General features: G+C 40.3%; 1 protein-coding gene across 1 annotated transcript in view; it reads right to left on the reverse strand.

The window, feature by feature from the left end:
* Positions 1 to 657: 657 nt before the first annotated feature.
* LOC125259634 (collagen alpha-1(XXIV) chain-like) overlaps positions 658 to 18,113 on the reverse strand; it is a 105,488-nt gene continuing 88,032 nt past the window's right edge. Inside the window, exons 44-60 of the mRNA XM_048177426.1 lie at positions 17,900 to 17,953; positions 17,452 to 17,505; positions 16,922 to 16,975; positions 15,995 to 16,102; positions 11,771 to 11,878; positions 11,508 to 11,615; positions 10,506 to 10,559; positions 8,596 to 8,658; positions 8,450 to 8,503; positions 8,326 to 8,361; positions 7,814 to 7,849; positions 7,595 to 7,621; positions 6,470 to 6,529; positions 6,218 to 6,386; positions 5,648 to 5,757; positions 4,977 to 5,183; positions 658 to 2,883 (exon numbers count right to left, since the gene is read on the reverse strand). Of these exons, the coding sequence (XP_048033383.1) occupies positions 2,737 to 2,883; positions 4,977 to 5,183; positions 5,648 to 5,757; positions 6,218 to 6,386; positions 6,470 to 6,529; positions 7,595 to 7,621; positions 7,814 to 7,849; positions 8,326 to 8,361; positions 8,450 to 8,503; positions 8,596 to 8,658; positions 10,506 to 10,559; positions 11,508 to 11,615; positions 11,771 to 11,878; positions 15,995 to 16,102; positions 16,922 to 16,975; positions 17,452 to 17,505; positions 17,900 to 17,953 (1,449 nt within the window). The 3' untranslated portion in view covers positions 658 to 2,736. The remainder of the gene's footprint in view (positions 2,884 to 4,976; positions 5,184 to 5,647; positions 5,758 to 6,217; positions 6,387 to 6,469; positions 6,530 to 7,594; positions 7,622 to 7,813; positions 7,850 to 8,325; positions 8,362 to 8,449; positions 8,504 to 8,595; positions 8,659 to 10,505; positions 10,560 to 11,507; positions 11,616 to 11,770; positions 11,879 to 15,994; positions 16,103 to 16,921; positions 16,976 to 17,451; positions 17,506 to 17,899; positions 17,954 to 18,113) is intronic.

Consider the following 18,113-nt stretch of genomic DNA (forward strand, 5'->3'; position numbering starts at 1 on the left):
ACACTATTCTGATTGGCTGTGATTTTGGATTGATTTGGTTGCGCTTGCAGAGAGACTCCGCCCCCACACTATTCTGATTGGCTGTGATTTTGGATTGATTTGGTTGTGAGTGCAGTGTGCTTGCAGAGAAACTCCGCCCACACGCTCTTCTGATTGGCTGTGATTTTGCATCGATTTGGTTGTGAGTGCAGTGCGTTTGCAGAGAGACTCCACCCACACGCTATTCTGATTGGCTGTGATTTTGGATTGATTTGGTTGCGAGTGCAGTGCGTTTGCAGAGAGACTCCACCCACACGCTATTCTGATTGGCTGTGATTTTGCATCGATTTGGTTGCGAGTGCAGTGCGTTTGCAGAGAGACTCCGCCCACACGCTCTTCTAATTGGCTGTGATTTTGGATTGATTTGGTTGCGCTTGCAGAGAGACTCCGCCCCCACACTATTCTGATTGGCTGTGATTTTGGATTGATTTGGTTGTGAGTGCAGTGTGCTTGCAGAGAAACTCCGCCCACACACTCTTCTGATTGGCTGTGATTTTGCATCGATTTGGTTGCGAGTGCAGTGCGCTTGCAGAGAGACTCCACCCACACGCTATTCTGATTGGCTGTGATTTTGGATCGATTTGGTTGCGAGTGCAGTGCGTTTGCAGAGAAACTCCGCCCACACGCTATTCTGATTGGCTGTGATTTTGGATTGATTTGGTTGCGAGTGCAGTGCGCTTGAAGAGAAACTCCGCCCACACACTATTCTGATTGGCTGTGATTTTGGATTGATTTGGTTGTGAGTGCAGTGCGTTTGCAGAGAAACTCCGCCCACACCCTATTCTGATTGGCTGTGATTTTGGATTGATTTGGTTGCGAGTGCAGTGTGCTTGCAGAGAGACTCCACCCACACGCTATTCTGATTGGCTGTGATTTTGGATTGATTTGGTTGTGAGTGCAGTGCGCTAGAAGAGAGACTCCACCCACACGCTCTTCTGATTGGCTGTGATTTTTTATTGATTCTGTGGTGTCTCTTAGTCGCGTTGCTGGAATCTTATCACATCGCGTCTGGTTAGGACATTAGAGACATCACGAATATAAGATATAGTTTTTGTAACGCATGTAAATTCACATTTTTAGCACCTGGGAACATTTAAAATGGTTTCAAATAACCATTCTCCAACAAAAATTTCCGTCAAGTATCCTCGTTATTGTTTTCATCAGGCAGATACTCGCGGCGTCTCTTTAAGGGTCATGAGCGGCGTTCTCCTTAACGTATAAAGTATATTAAGCCGATGTATAACATAACTTATCAACACACTGTTCATATAAATTAGGTTTGTTCTGATCGAAATGACCAAACGCAAAAGTACAACAGAAGAAGCCAGCACAAACAAACACCTTATGGCCAGAAACATAATGTACGCAAATACACAGATACGAAAGACTGATCGATGTACATACATCACATGGGTGCTCAAAGTGATTCCTTCAAATGTCAACTGTCTAGCCATGTTTCCATCTACCTATTTTCATACACATTTTGGGATATCGTATAAAAAAACACTGGATGGAAATGCGCATAAATTCATGCACTCAATTGAGACAGACACATTTTTAATCTGATAAGAAGACAAGCACACTACAACTACAATGGAAACACATTTACTGAATAAATCACTCAAAACTGATGTGATTTTGCCTCAGCAGAGGCTGTGATTGGATAACTGGACTAACCAGCGGACCAATCGCATCACAGCACCTGAAATGTTGGTTTTCCCAGGAAGTGACGATTTTGTTCTCTTGAACACAAGGAATGGAAACAGCGTTTTATTTGCAAATGTTTTATGCCATATTCCAATTTTGCGCACAAGTTGAACTTGCAACTTTGGATGGAAACATAGCTACTGAAATATCGTATAAAATGTTTGTGAACAAAAAAGTTTCCATCCCATGTGTTCAAGAAAACAAAATCGTAACTTCCTGGAAAACTGGCGCAAAGTATCAGTAATAAAATAATAAAAAGTCTCGGTAAATGTGTTTCCATCATAGTTTATGTGCATGTTTTCTTATCGAAGAAAAAAATTATCTCAACTGAGCGTAACATTTTTAGTAACGCTTTACAATAAGGTCTCATTTGTGAACATTAGTTAATGCATTATTTCCGTCAGCTTTTTTAATATCCCAAAATTTGCATGAGAATATGTGGATGGAATCATAACTAGTGTTCTTTAACGTTAACTAACTTGCTCAGCACGATTGTCTTATAAAATTTCTTAGACAAGTCTTAACAGTTAGTCATCAAAATGTTTTCGTTAAGACCGTCATCATTTTTTAAAGTAAGTTACATAAATCCGTAGACTGGTCTAATTTGAATCCAGACGATGATGCACAAAATCGAGTTTGCATTCGCGTACTTGCGTAGAGTTTGTTTCGGGCTTGATGCACCTGAACACGAGCACCTGTGTGTGAAGGAGGTAGAGCACCGTCTAAAGAGTCCAGGTCGGCCTTATCATAGTCTGTTAACAAGAACAACCTTGTTTGACACTAGCAATGATTTGAGAGCGAACGCACAATCCACAAGGATTGTTTGCCTGCAAACAGCACCCGAGACTGAATCACAACGGATAAAACACAACAGCAGTCTCGCGATGAACGTGGATGAACCGATGTCTCGGGCTCCAGAAGCGTTTGTTCTTCGCTGCAGTCGCTCAGTTCACCGATGGATCCATTCGGAGACGAAGTCCTTCAGTGATTTCACAGGAAGCAAACAGGACCCACTTCCAAGTGCCGCTGGTCTCCTGGATGTGAGGGATGGAGACCTTGAATGTCCACGATGGGAAGCTGCTGAGTGTCCTGCGTTTGAAACCGGAATCGAGACTGATGCCAGCTGCCGTCACGGATCTGCTGGGAGAAACGGGCAAACGTCAAGATTAGCATGTTAAATAAATAATTCACACTGGATCAAAATTGCATTGTTGAGAGAGAAAAAAAACACAGAAAGGTCGCATGAGTGTATACGTAATTTCACAATAGGGATGAAACAGTTACCGGTTTGATAATAAACCACGATAAATATTAGTATTAATGTTTCATATTTTAATCTGAAGGTAGAGTGATCATTGCAAATCCATTCATGTCAGAAGTAGCTTGAGCACTTGAAGTACGTCAGAAATAGAGTACGGCATCAGTTTACTATAGGGAATTTATCATGTTGCATACTGATTATAATGGGTTCTATCTGCTTTTGCTGTGTAGCGTCTGCTTTAGACACCGTGCAAGAGGGAACCAACTGTCTTCAGAAAAGTTTCTGTGGTATTTCCTTTTCATTTTCCCTCCATGTAACGCCTAATAAAGCAGTTTATATGCTTTGTTTACAGAGGCAACCAGGGTAACCGCTGTATTTATGCTGTTTCTACTGTCAGAGTGTGGATTTACATTTTCATTCAGCCCGTCTGCCATTTTTGTCAGACCAATGCAAAAATCTGACTGAATTTTTGTTTTATCCAGTAGATGAAAAATCTCAACACTTCGGATAATAAGGAAGCCTATGTGCAATTGTTTATGGAGCAGAAAAAATACCTATAATTTATCATCATAAAAATGATTGAACCCTCTGGTGCTCTTTGGTCATTTTTTGACTGGAAAATGTTACGTTTTGTGTTTTAGAATTTTTTACTTCACTCTGAATGGTACAATGGAAATGACTGGGAAGCAAATCTCATCTAGTGGAAGCGTTTGGTACTGCGCCCAAACAACATCTGACTGAAAGCTCATTTTTTGAGTTATCAACCTCAAATTTGGAACACAACTTGGTTAGATGTATGGCATTGATTTTCACATGGTTTTAGAGTAAAACATGTTTTGGAAATTATATATTTCATAAAAAAATTGAAAAAAGTATTTTGTGCATTTTTCACTTCAGCAATAATCTGCCAAGTATCGTCTTTAAAAAGAGACCAAACTGAAGTCTGTGCTCCAAAGATTTAAAGATTTATGATTTATGTTTAAGTTGGAAATTTTATTTTCAGGTCTATGCACAAAAAGGGTCACCAGAGTGTTAAATGGTGAAACGTGAGGTTTAAACAAAATCTTTTCAAAATGATTCGATTGCACCTTATGGTGTAATTTTCCGTGTTTAAATTTTTCCCACCAAAAACCTATTTTTTCGAACTCCTCCCGGGTGGTTCGTCCAAATTTCATGAAAATCAAATCAGATCATCTTCAGATCATGCTGGCAAAAAGTCATCAAAAGCTTCTTGATGAACCTAACCATTCTCGAATAAAATGCAAACGAATTTGACGAAGAGCTCGCCAGTTTGGACTCAAGGCTATATCTCTGCAACGCTTTAACGTATTCAGACCAAATTCAGACCAAAACTTATACTGAAATGGCAATAATTCTTGAATAGATTAGCCTCTTGTAATGAAACCGGTCAAAATTGAATCGTATCATCTTCAGACCATGCCAAAACAACTCTTGGGGATGTATCTCTGCAATGCTTTGACATACTGACACCAAACTTTGCATGTTTCATTGTCACCTCACTCTGACCACACAACATCAATTTGGTCACAGCGCCACCTTTTGGTCGAAAGTGATAAACCATTAAATCATTATTATTGACTGTATTTATTATTTTTCAGCTATTTTGCCTAAAATGATCTGAATAGGTCTTTAACTGCTCAGTGTTGCAGTTGGTCTGATGCTCCCAGACATGTTGACTTATCGTGGCTTCTTTATGCTTGGCCCCTTAATTTTAATTTGTTGTGTGTTGGTTTTTGATATAAAACTCGATATAAAAAAGATTTAATTATCTGTATCAGTACTTTTTGAACACTTCCAACACATTTTAACAATACCGTGATAATACTGACAACGGTGATTAGTTTGATATGCAAAATCTCTTTAGCTTTGAATTACCAGAACTACTAAACCACACTAAACCCAGTCCTGATTCACATTAGTACTGATCTTTAATCCAGATTCACATCACCTCACAGTTGTCCAAAAGCACTTGAGGACTCAGAAGCGAGTCGTCCTCGAACACTTGACCGTTCCAACCCCGGAAACGCAAGACCCGTGGCGTCTCCGTGGCAGATGTTGCCGGGTCGTTGAAGCAGTGGAGGGAAACGGTCTGAGTGACTGTGACGCTCAGCAAGTGTAAGAACTTCATCTGGACTTTCCCGACATCAAACGCGGTCTGCGAAGACAAGAGTCAAACAGCGTCACATCGGAAACATCAATCATTTCACACACAAGCTTCTTAGTGTTTAGCTAATCAACATTTCTGCGTTTTGGCAACTGTATGTTTACAGTTTAAGCTGACAAATGATCTGGCTTACAGGAAATCAGCTTTAAATTAAAATCAGATTGGCCTTTCAGAGGAAATACGATATTGAGTTGCATCAAACGTGTTTAGAAAACTCTGCTTGATTTTGTCCGTAATTGTATGAAGAGGAAAAGAGTCATGCACAGTCATGTTCAGATTCACTGCAGAAATATATCATATATCTGGACTTTTTTTAACTTTAACAGTAAAACCTAACTAGAGCTTCACGGAAATAATGTCATTAAATGACAGGAATTAAGGTGTGAGATCCAAATAAATGCATTTGAATTGATTCTTATCAGTATCATATCATATTTTCATATATATGGCAGTACCTTATCAGTGGTGACGGGGTTCAAGCATGTCTGTCCACCTGCGGTGAAGTTACAGAACACCAGGATGGCATCAGACGTACAGCCCAGATTCGGATCGATCCAGAACAGTCCTGATCAACACAGACAAACCAAAACACTCAATCAATGAGCTGTGGAAATTCATCAGTGGACGATTTAAAGAAGTTGTTCCACAAAACGACTTAAAAGTATTTAAATTAGTACATAATTTATAATACACTACTGGTCAAATGTTTGGAATAATTACGATTTTTCAATGTTGAAAGAGTCTCTTCTGCTCACCCAGGTTGTGTTTATTTGATCAAAAATACAGTAAAAATTGTGAAATATTTTTGCAATGTAAATCAGCTGTTTTCTATGTGAATATATAGTAAAGTGTAATTTCTTCCTGTGATCAAAGCTGAATTTTCAGCCTCATTACTCCAGTCTTCAGTGTCACATGATCCTTCAGAAATCATGGTGAGCAGAAGATATTTATTCTGTGTTGGACAACAGGAGGCCTTCGAGTCAAAAGCGCTGAGGTTGGTGTGAACAGATTCGTGCGAATCTCACCGTTGCTTATCTCGCGCTGGCAGTCCAGCAGGTCCTTGCAGAAGCGGGCAGGGTTTTCTCGAGTGCCCAGCGGTGTTTTCATGCTGTGGATGACGCCGCTCAGATACTGCAGCGTTCGCAAGATCTCGGCGTTCTGCTCAGACAGAGACGTGTCTGTGTTCTGGTAACTCTGAGGACAAGAACAGAGGAATCAGAGTAGTTTCGTTTTTCTTGGTTAGTGCACATTAGTCAAAGCAGTCTCAAGGTCTTCACCTCCAGCTGCAGATGTTCTCTGGACTCCATCAGGGCTTGAGCGTCCATACCGATACGTCTCTGTGGGACGAGAAAACCAGGAGTAAGACACAGAAGACAAACAAACCACCTCAAAGAATCTTCTTTTCTATTCCAGTAGTTAGTTTAGGCGCTGGCGACACCAAGGTCATGGGTTCGATTCCCAGAGAGCTACTCTGCTCTGATTGATCAGATGGCCCTGTTTGTTGTGATTGGTCAGAATCCAAATGCTCATTATCATATCTGAATCTCAAACCAAACTCTTACTCTTACCGTGACAAGCTCCGGCGAGAGCGGCACGGCGCAGCGCGTCTTGGACGGTGAGAGCATCGAGTTGAAGTCAGTTCAACTTTATGGTAATGAGCTATGACGTGGTTCAGTGGCAACCAATCGGAATGTAGAGGTCCTCGCTTGAGAGGATTCTGATTGGTTGCCACAACTTGTCATTTACTTTGACCCTCCCGCCGGCAGCGGTTTGAACGCAGCCAAAGCGAATTTTGACACTCTCGTTGGCGGCGGTGTGAATGTAACGTTACAGTCTCAGCTACAACTACAGTGTTTGAGGGCGGGGCAAACAGATGTTCATTATGCAAATTAAGTCATTTCGATTCTTAAGTAAATGTATCAATACAAGAATTTTGATTTTAAATCATTAGATAAAAGTGTCTCACAAACGCATACACAGCAAAATCTCCAGAGTTAAATCAACTCTACTCAGAGAACATATGGTCCCTCTCTATATAGAGTTAAAATAACACTGTTAAAATTAATGAGATAACATGTTGTTTGTGGAGTTGTTTAATCAGATCTTGAGAGATTTAATGTCTTTTATCTTCAGTTGATTTCATCTAAGGCTGTGGCTGAAGTCAGTTGTAGTTCTTCTGTTTCTCTTCAGTGATTCTGCTTGTTAACAGCAGGTGTTCATCACTAATGCTCAATCATAACTTAATTATCTCATTAACTTTAACTCTGCTTCAGTGTCACTTTAGCACTATTTAGAGAGGGACCATATGTACTCTGAGCAGAGCTGATTTAACTCTGGGGATTTTGCTGTGTAAAAGGAAATATTAATGCATGTGAATGTTTAATGATGGGTTTGTGTCTTACCGATGGGCCGGGCGAACCTGGAGGTCCCTGTCAAAAACCACAGAATATTAGTCTCACAATCCCCTTAGATTACATAAACATACTGATAACATTCATATCTATGTCTGTAGCCTAATTATGATACTAGGGTTCATGCAAGAACAAAAGCAATGATGAAAGTCAAATATTCTTATGAATACACAATCATGAGGTTTTGTCATGTGATCATGTGTAATGTACCTGTGGCCCTGGACTGCCCTGTGGCCCCTGAGGTCCCTGCACAAAGAGAACATTGACATTCACTCATTTATCCAAAACAACTTACAACATTAGACTACACTGCTGTTGTGGAGATAAACTTGTCTGATACAGATGAAAATGAAAGTATGTTATTTTGGAGTCCATAGTCTCATGCTTACGTGCAATAAATCAAACAGTATCATATTATGACTTGATATGTCATGACAAATGTGCAAATTTAATATTATATGTATAAGTAAATGAATGATCCTAAAGCAGCAGCACTGGCTCCAGCTTCAGCTGATCTGCTGTGTGTGATGGAGCGCTGGCGCCCTCAGAGGTCAGCGGAGGTACTGCATCCTATCAAGTGTTCTGGAGTTTATACAGACGCTGAAGGCTGTTACACAACTCCCTCTGAACATGCAGATATTTCATTAAAGGAGCGGAAAGATCCTGATTTCTGATTTGGCAGCAGACTAAACATTGCTGTGATGTATAAGAGCACATCCTACCATCTCTCCACGGCTTCCTTTGGGCCCTCTGGCACCCTGAAAAACCATCCAAAACATCATTTATTGTGCAATAACCAAACAATGCCAAACTCAGTGATAAAGCACATGCATTTCATCTACTTACGGGCTTTCCCACTGGACCGATCATTCCCACCAGACCTACAGGACCGGAGAAACCCTGAAACAAACACCAACACATGCATCGAGATGAGAAGAGACGCTGGCATTTATTTCATTTCAAGACAAAGAGACAGAAGAGACGAGACGCACCAGAACACCGGTCGGCCCTTTGAGTCCAGGAACACCGGTGAACCCCAAGTCTCCGTTCGGACCCTGAAACACAAAATATCCATTTAACAAACATTTTCAGATGTTAACTAAAACTGAAACTATTAAAAACATTTAATTGAAATACGTCTGAAATAATAATTGAAAAACAAACTAAACAAAAATTATAAATGTTGCTTTGGCAATAAAATCTATCTATCTATCTATCTATCTATCTATCTATCTATCTATCTATCTATCTATCTATCTATCTATCCATCCATCCATCCATCCTTCCTCCATCCATCCAACATCCATCCATCCATCCATCCATCCATCCATCCATCCTTCCTCCATCCATCCAACATCCATCCATCCATCCATCTGTCCATCTGTCCGTCCATCCATCCATCCATCCATCCATCCATCCAACATCCATCCATCCATCCATCCATCACCCATACGTCCATCCGTCTATCTGTCCGTCCACCAATCAATCAACCAATCAATCAACCTACGACAGATGGACTGATGGATGAAAGGATGGATGGATGGATCCATCCATCCATCCTTTCATCCATCAGTCCATCTGTCGTCCGTCCACCCACCCACCCATCCATACATCCATCTGTCCTCCATCCATCCATCCATCCATCCGTCCGTCCATCCATCCATCCGTCTATCCATCCATCCATCCATCCATCCATCCATCCATCCATCACCCATCCGTCCCATCCATCCATCCATCCATCCATCCATCCATCCATCCATCACCCATACGTCCATTCGTCTATCTGTCCGTCCACCAATCAATCAACCAACCAATCAATCCATTCATCCATCCATCCACCAATCCATCCATCCATCCATCCATCCACCAATCAACCAACCAATCCATTCATCCATCCATCCATCCGTCCATCCATCACCCATACGTCCATTCGTCTATCTGTCCGTCCACCAATCAATCATTCATCCATCCATCCATCCATCCATCCATCCATCCATCCATCAACCAATCCATCCATCCATCCATCCATCCATCCATCCATCCATCCATCCATCCATCCATCCACCAATCAACTAATCAACCAACCAATCCATCCATCCATCCATCCATCCATCCATCCATCCATCCACCAATCAACCTACCAATCCATCCATCCATCCATCCTTTCATCCATCAGTCCATCCGTCCGTCCGCCCACCCCCCACCCATCCATCCATCCATCCATCCATCCATCCATCCATCACCCATACGTCCATTCGTCTATCTGTCCGTCCACCAATCAATCAACCAACCAATCAATCCATTCATCCATCCATCCACCAATCCATCCATCCATCCATCCATCCACCAATCAACCAACCAATCCATTCATCCATCCATCCATCCGTCCATCCATCACCCATACGTCCATTCGTCTATCTGTCCGTCCACCAATCAATCATTCATCCATCCATCCATCCATCCATCCATCCATCCATCCATCCATTCATCAACCAATCCATCCATCCATCCATCCATCCATCCATCCATCCATCCATCCATCCATCCATCCACCAATCAACTAATCAACCAACCAATCCATCCATCCATCCATCCATCCATCCATCCACCAATCAACCTACCAATCCATCCATCCATCCATCCTTTCATCCATCAGTCCATCCGTCCGTCCGCCCACCCCCCACCCATCCATCCATCCATCCATATATATATATTTCACATATTTGAATTGCAGTTCATCAGATTTAACAGTTCTATTTCTAATCAGTACAATTCTTGTCTTGAACAATCTCATCAGTTTGACCTTTTTCCTATTGTATGTATTGAGTGACACTTATCATCTGGGTTACTCTCCACTAGTCAAGTGCTGGTGTGTCTGCAGTTTAATGGAGTTAAAACTAACCTTGGGTCCCGGAAAACCTTGGAGTCCCAGCATGCCAACATCTCCCACCTCACCCTGTGGGAAACAACACACATCAGCATGACTGACAGTCCCTCAGAGCAGCCAATCAGAAAAGTGGGTCACGATCCAGACTGTAACAACTTCCTGTTCCTACGCTTTCCCTAGAATCACTGCAGCCTGTTTATTCTGGGCAGATCCTGTCATTTGTCTGTCTGGATTTCTGACATGATTTCTGAATTATGTCCGTCTTCAAGAGGACATAATTATATGTCAACATCCTTTATCCCTCGACACGTTCATTCACACAGGGCCTGTAAGGCGATATTCCCCCTCCGAAGGCTTGGAATTCCAGCTCGCTTTCAGGCTTTATTGTCTTTTCCAGAGTTATGTAAGACAGCGGAGCAGCTCGTTTGTCCCTTGTTTACCCAACGATCCACTAACGATCACTCAACACACCCTTACATAAGAACCCCGGTGCCAATGAGTCCAAGACAAGACCTGGATTCATGATAATCCCGTGGTATTTTTTAATTATCCCGCTGACATACAGCGTGGCATTTTTTTGCTATTTACACCAAAATACATGGTAATACCATAGTACCTTTCAGTGAGTGTGGCCTAAGGGTATGTTTACATAACAACAATGTACTGAAAACTGAAAACTTTTTTTGTTTGTGTTCTTCACACACAGACGACACGATCCCCGTTCACACGGATCCGCGAAAACGGCTAAAATCGCTGTATTCTGCTGCCAGGCCAGTAGATGGCGATATCACTTTGTAAAAAAACACTATGCGCTTATAGACTGAACACATAATATACATGCACATGATGTCACAGTTTACATAAATTTACGTTTTTGTAGTTTACACAAGAGGCGATACCGCTATCGGTTTAAAAAACAAGCACTTTGAATGAGTACGTTTTAAACGGCCCCTAAATCGAGGTGATGTCAAACAGAGAGGCTGATGGGAGTTTGAGTATTCACACAAAGACACTCACTGGTTGTCCTTTGGCACCTTGCTCTCCCTTCATGCCCTGGTCTCCCGTCGCCCCCTCCATGCCTTTCACACCCGCAGGTCCTCTGTCGCCCAGTAAACCTGTCTCGCCCTGCAGACGCACAGAGGTCAAAGGTCAAAGGCTGTCAAAGCACTTAGTATCATTGCATTCTGGGATCTAGTCTTTCACCCAGTGTTTGCTGCACATTTTGTTCAACATAGTACATTATCAAGAAGAAACAAAAGGAAGAATTGAGTGTTTTTGACCTTTAACCCCGCTGGCCCTCTCTCTCCGACCACACCTGGAAGTCCGAGCTCACCCCGTGGGCCAGGAAGTCCCGCCCTGCCCTCTAGACCGGTATCACCACGGTGACCCTGCAAACACACGTCAATCAAAGCAACAGCCAATCAGAGCTCAGTATAGTGTGCAGAAACAAAATATCATCAAATCTGCATAAAAATTCAGTCCAAAATATATAAGCTCCAATCAGATCACCTCCCACCCTTAAAGGGGTCATGAATTGAGAAGTCAACTTTTCCTTGAGCTTTTGATATATAAGAGTTCATCGTACTATAAGAATAAGTTTCAGAACTGAAAACTTGTTAGTCGAATAAAAGCTTTTATTGACACCAGAACCAGCGAACGATTCGTCCTGGAATGTCTATAGATAGTTGAAACTCCGCCTCCACAGAAGAAATCAACGCCTACTTCATCATTGCAGCATTAGCCCCGCCTACTGGTGTGTCAGTGAGATGAGGAGGAGAGAAGAGCGATACAGGACTGAAATAACATTATCTTTCAAAGGATCCTAATGCAGGAATATGGTTATTTATTTTCAACAATGTGAATGTCTCAGTTGAGCTTTATTTACTTGTGTTCAGGACATTTGCAAACAGACTTTTACGATATGGACTCGACAGTAATGCAACAACATGTAAGTAACTGTGTTCATCCTAATGCCTGATCTGATATTAATGATTCATGTACAGTCAGATGATCTTTGTCTGTGTGTCAGTAAATCAAACCAGTGACTAAATGCTCAACTTCACCTTGTTTCTCTTAGTAGGATGAAAATTAGGGTGATTAAAGAACGCTCCCTTTACAATCGCTGGAGCTGTCAATCAAACAGTGTGAGTTTATCAGTGACTGAGACTCGCGCCAAAACTCCCGTTTTATTTAATGAATCTTAGTTACATCGAGTTTGCACTGTTAGTTATGATGAAAGCATTTGTTAGTGTGCAGAAATTGAGTTGAGATGACGTGGGCGTTTACACTGAATCTCACACAGACACGCCCCTTCAAACAGAGCGTTCAAATCAGAGCTTAAAATCAGGGTAGGAAAAATTCCTTTTATTTCCAAATTATGACAATTTTTTATGTAAAAATCATACTAACATTATTAGTGCACCCCAGGAAACATTATAAAACAATAAAACGATGGAGTTCACGACCACTTTATGACAGGGGAAACACAAAATGAGCTGACTGATCGCTTATGCAACTGTAAACTTCCCACATGCACTTTAATGTGCTGAAACACAGACAGGGATTTCATTGTGGAAAAAGAGCAGGAAAGAGAATGAAATGATGGAGGACAGCGCTGGATCTGGGGTTCATCTGCATGATCTTATGACTGTAACGTTAAACACAAGATGACGTACGGCTTTAATTGAACCATAATTACAGGAAGAAACAGTGAGAGAATGACACTATAAAAATACACTATAAACACCAAGGCAACATTTCATTTAGTTTAAGTTGAAGAACTAAAAAATACTGAAACTAAAACTGATTTTTAAATAATAAAAAATATACAGATATAATAAAAAAGCATAAAAAACTTTTTCTATTTAATTTAGAATTCTTATTTTATTTCTAATATTCTAATGTTGAAAGTAACTAAAACTGAAATAAAATAAAGAATATATAGAAATTTTGGAACAAATAAATAAAACTGACAAAACACACAAAAAATATTCCTAAAACTCTAACTAAAATTAAAATAAAAAAAGAAAATATAAATATAAAAACTAACTACATAATAGTAAATTAATGATAATAAACAACAATTTTTTTTTCTTATGATGTATTTTAAAGTTATCTGATTTAAAATTCATTATTTGTGTTGGAGCAGATAAAGCATCATCACATGATCCTCGTTCATCAGTGTTTAAAAGCATCCCAGAATGCATCTGATAAAGCTGGACAAAGAAGAAGCTCAAATATGAGAGAGTTTTCATTTCATTTTCATGTCACACATTTTGATCACTACATCATTCAAATTGATTTCAACACATTACTGTTATCCTCACATGTGCAAAACAGTCAGAATACAGTGTCATTATAATTACATCACTCATTTGGCTTTTGGTTATGTAACACACACACACACACACACACACACACACACACAGCTGAATGTCACCCAAAAGTGGCTCTAATGTACAGCGTTTACACGGTATGGAAAATAAGTGCTTATAATTGAAAGAAACACTTGGATGCGTCTGAATCAGCAAAACATCTGGCCGACCTGCAAACACTGGCCAGCAGAAAAACCACAAACACCTCAGAAATGAGTTACATAACAGCATTCATTCATCAGACGGGCCGTTAGTATGGAAATAAAGAGAGGCGATCAGCCAAACAGATCAATCACATGAGGAGAACGTCACTGGCTTCATGTTAAAGTCAACATCAAATCAACTCCATTTACCTGAATGTCTGATTAAGAGCCTTTCATTAGTGCAAGTTATTCTACAGAAACTAATATTTATCTTCACTGTCTTTCATCAAAGTGCTGTAGATACTTTCACCATTCGATCAATTCCTGATGGAGAAAATCCGCTCTAGATTCTAGGAGTGTACTCATTTCTTTCTCTTATTCAGTTCTTCACTCGTAAAGTCTCATAAATGGTCGAATGGGCTGGATCATGTTGATTTTTAGAGGATTCTGTCAAGCCTAGATAATGTTCAGATATTTTCACATTTGAATTATGCAGAAAACTAAAGTAGAAAAGTAGAAAATTGGGGGGGGATATCCAATTTTGGTTGAATTTAACATGCTGAAAGGAAAGCAAGATGATGCGTGCCAGTAACTGATAGTAATAAATACAGCAAAATCAGAGTTTTCCCCAATAAAAAAAAAAAAAACACAGGCCTCAAAGATATGCACTGTAAAAAAAGATTTTCTGAAGTTGTACATAAAAATATTCGGAGCATGTTTTACATGGAAAAAAAAGTTTTTCGAAAAAAAAAAAAAAAATTCAAGTTGGAAATTAAGATTATTGGAGTATGTTTTCCAAAAAAAAAAAAAAAAAAAAATGTAAACAAAATATTTTTCGAAGTTGTAAATGAAGATTATTGAGGTATGTTTTACAATTTTTTTTTTTTTTTTTTTTTGAGGAAAATAAAATTAATTTTTGGGGAGAAAAAAATAATTTTGAGGAATTTTTTTTTTCCGAAGTTGTAAATGAAGATTATTGGAGTATGTTTTACAAGAAATATTATTACAGTTGTTCTAATTCAATTTCATATTTAATTCAGTGTGTTACTTGTCATTTGGAATTATTTGTTAAATTAATTAGCAATTTCAGAGTGAAAATTGTTTCAAAGTAAATCCTACACTAAACCTTTTTCAATGTACATTTTAAGTAAAACAGGCTTTAACATCAGTCTAAAGTTTAAAGGGCATCTAATATCAGTCTCTGGTGTCTCCAGAATGTGTGTGTGAAGTTTCAGCTCAAAATCCCCCACAGATCATTTATTATAGCTTGTTAAATTTGCCCCTATTTGGGTGTGAGCAAAAACACGCCGTTTGTGTGTGTCCCTTTAAATGCAAATGAGCTGCTGCCCCCGCCCCCTTTCCAGAAGTGGGCGGAGCTTTAACAGCTCAACAACAACAAAGCTGGAGAATCTCACGCAGCCAAAATGACGAAAGTGTTCAGCCTTACATTGTTCAAACCGGAGTCGACACTGATGGAGAGACTCAGGAAGAAGTTACAACTTTTAGACGTTTCTGAATGGTTAGTGGATAAATTGATGTAGTTGCTGTGGAGTTGATTCAACTCATCCACTAGCATGTGCCGTCATGTTCATCTTTTGTGTTGAATTGACCCTCGTTTGGTGTAAAGTGACGGCATGTCAACAACACTCTACAACAACAACTCTTCCTCTTCTCTAAAGCAGCCCAACATGGCCCCGCCCCCTTTGTTGCGTGTTCTCAGGGGCGGGGTTTATGTAAATTTTAGGGTTTGTGATGTCACTAACCCAGGAAGAAGCGCATTGTAGTTCCTACCAGCCGTTTGTTGTAGTCCTTAAACAACCCTTTGCATTATGTTCTAACAGCAACATTACACATTAACTAAAGTTAAAAAGTGAAATAATAATCAACTACCCCTTTAAAATAAGTTTAAGATACATTTTAGTAGCACATGAATCTGCCGCGGTCTATATCTATGTGTAGACGTGTGTATTGGTTATTTCACACTCACTGTTCGGCCTTTCGATCCAGGGAGACCCGGTAAACCGGGAAGACCAGGAAGCCCGTCGGATCCCGGATACCCATCCGTCCCTCTGGGCCCTGGCAAACCCACTGGACCCTAAAGACGAGATGGAAATGAAAAGCATGAGAGAGTCACATGACCCTGCCAGAGGGGATGGAGCCTGCAGCTGCTGTTTACACATGGCATTAAAGGGTTAGTTCACCCAAAAATGAAAATTATCCCATAATTTACTCAAGCCATCCTAGGTGTATATGACTTTCTTCTTTCAGTCAAACACAATCAGAGTTATATTGTAATATATCCTGGCTCTTCCAAGCTTTATAATGGGTGTGAATGGGGGTTGAGATTTTGAAGCCCAAAAAAGCACATCCATCCATCATAAAAGTAATCCATTTGACTCCAGGGGGTTAATAAAGACCTTCTGAAGCAAAGTGATGGGTTTTTGTAAGAAAAATATCCATATTTAAAACTTCATAAACTATAATAACTGGCTTCTGTGTTCATCAATACGTCATACGTCGGGTCAGAGGTCACTCTTCCCGGAAATCGACTCGTGTACTGCCGTTGCCAGAAGCTATTTTAGTTTATAAAGTTTTAAATATGGATATTTTTCTTACAAAAACCCATCACTTCGCTTCAGAAGGTCTTTGTTAACCCCCTGGATTATTTTTATGATGGATAGATGCACTTTTTTGGGCTTCAAAATCTCGGCCCCCATTCACACCCATTATAAAGCTTGGAAGAGCCAGGATATTTTTAAATATAACTCAGATTGATTTCGTCTGAAAGAAGATAGTCATACACCTAGGATGGCTTGAGGGTGAGTAAAGCTTGGGATAATTTTCATTTTTTGGGTGAACTATCCCTTTAAGACTTGCAAAGACAAGCCATCATAAATCATTATTAGATACTCGCCTCAAGACCTGGTGCTCCAGCGAGGCCTCGGGATCCTTTCTTACCAGCGAGTCCCTGAAAACACGCACATAAACTTATTTAGTACCCTTATATAAAGCTCTGTTACCTAAGAATGTTTTTTATGACTTAAAAGAAACATTTTTCCATTTCGTGATAAAGAATCTGCTATAATCTTCTCTTATTCAAACACAAAATTCCTGATACGATGGAATTAAGCCACGCTGGGTGGCCAAAAGCACTTCTCTCAGACTGTTAATGCCATTGGCTAATATCTGAATGGGATATTTGTGAATGTGAATGAGGCTTTACAGGAGATTTACAGGACGGATTTGCAAAGAGAAACAAGGGAATATAAAATTCCCTCTGTTACACAATTAAACACACACACTACAGTGGTGACCTGCCATTGACTTCTGTTGTTTTCATGTTGGCTATAGACTTATGCATACAGAAAAAAATCACATACTTGCACACAGTATACATGCTACATAGTGCAGAATTAATGCAAGTACACTTATACACACACAGACCTGAATTCCCTTCTCGCCCTTGGGTCCTGCTTCGCCGGGTAGCCCAGGAGATCCCTGGACAATAATGAAAATATCTCTCTTTAACTTCATTATGCAGTGTGATGTTACGCTGATCCACAGGCGTGTGGCTAGGGTCCAAAATTAACTATATAAAAAACTGCAAAAATTGGCTTTGCTAAGTCACATTTTCCGGTAACTTAATTAGGAAAGTTATGCAACAAAAACCTCTGCTTCAGGTCCTAGTGAGTCACCTACCTAGACAGCATTTTAAGGCATCATAGCTCAGAGAGGAAAACTCAAACTCAGTTGCGAGTTGAATCTCTAGTGCACTTCTGATGAGCAGCACTATTTCCATCATGCACTAGTTGCCGCCTATGTAGAGCACTAGAATCTGCTGCTCACTAGGGTTTGTGTCAGAGCTACAGAGTTGGTCACGTATCACACTTACAGGAGATCCCTGCTGACCGAGGGCTCCCCGAGAGCCGGTGACCCCTGCGTGACCCTAAAACACACACACACACACACACACGTATTACTGCAGTGTTGACATAACCAATATGAATCTGAGTGTCGACTGTTTCTGATGAAAACAGGCCGTCGGAGGAATTTCCTGCAGGGGAAAGAAGCACTCGAACTGATGGAGAGCAGTTTAATCTAGATCA

This window comes from Megalobrama amblycephala, linkage group LG24 (genome assembly GCF_018812025.1).
Source record: "Megalobrama amblycephala isolate DHTTF-2021 linkage group LG24, ASM1881202v1, whole genome shotgun sequence".
Lineage (NCBI taxonomy): Eukaryota > Metazoa > Chordata > Actinopteri > Cypriniformes > Xenocyprididae > Megalobrama > Megalobrama amblycephala.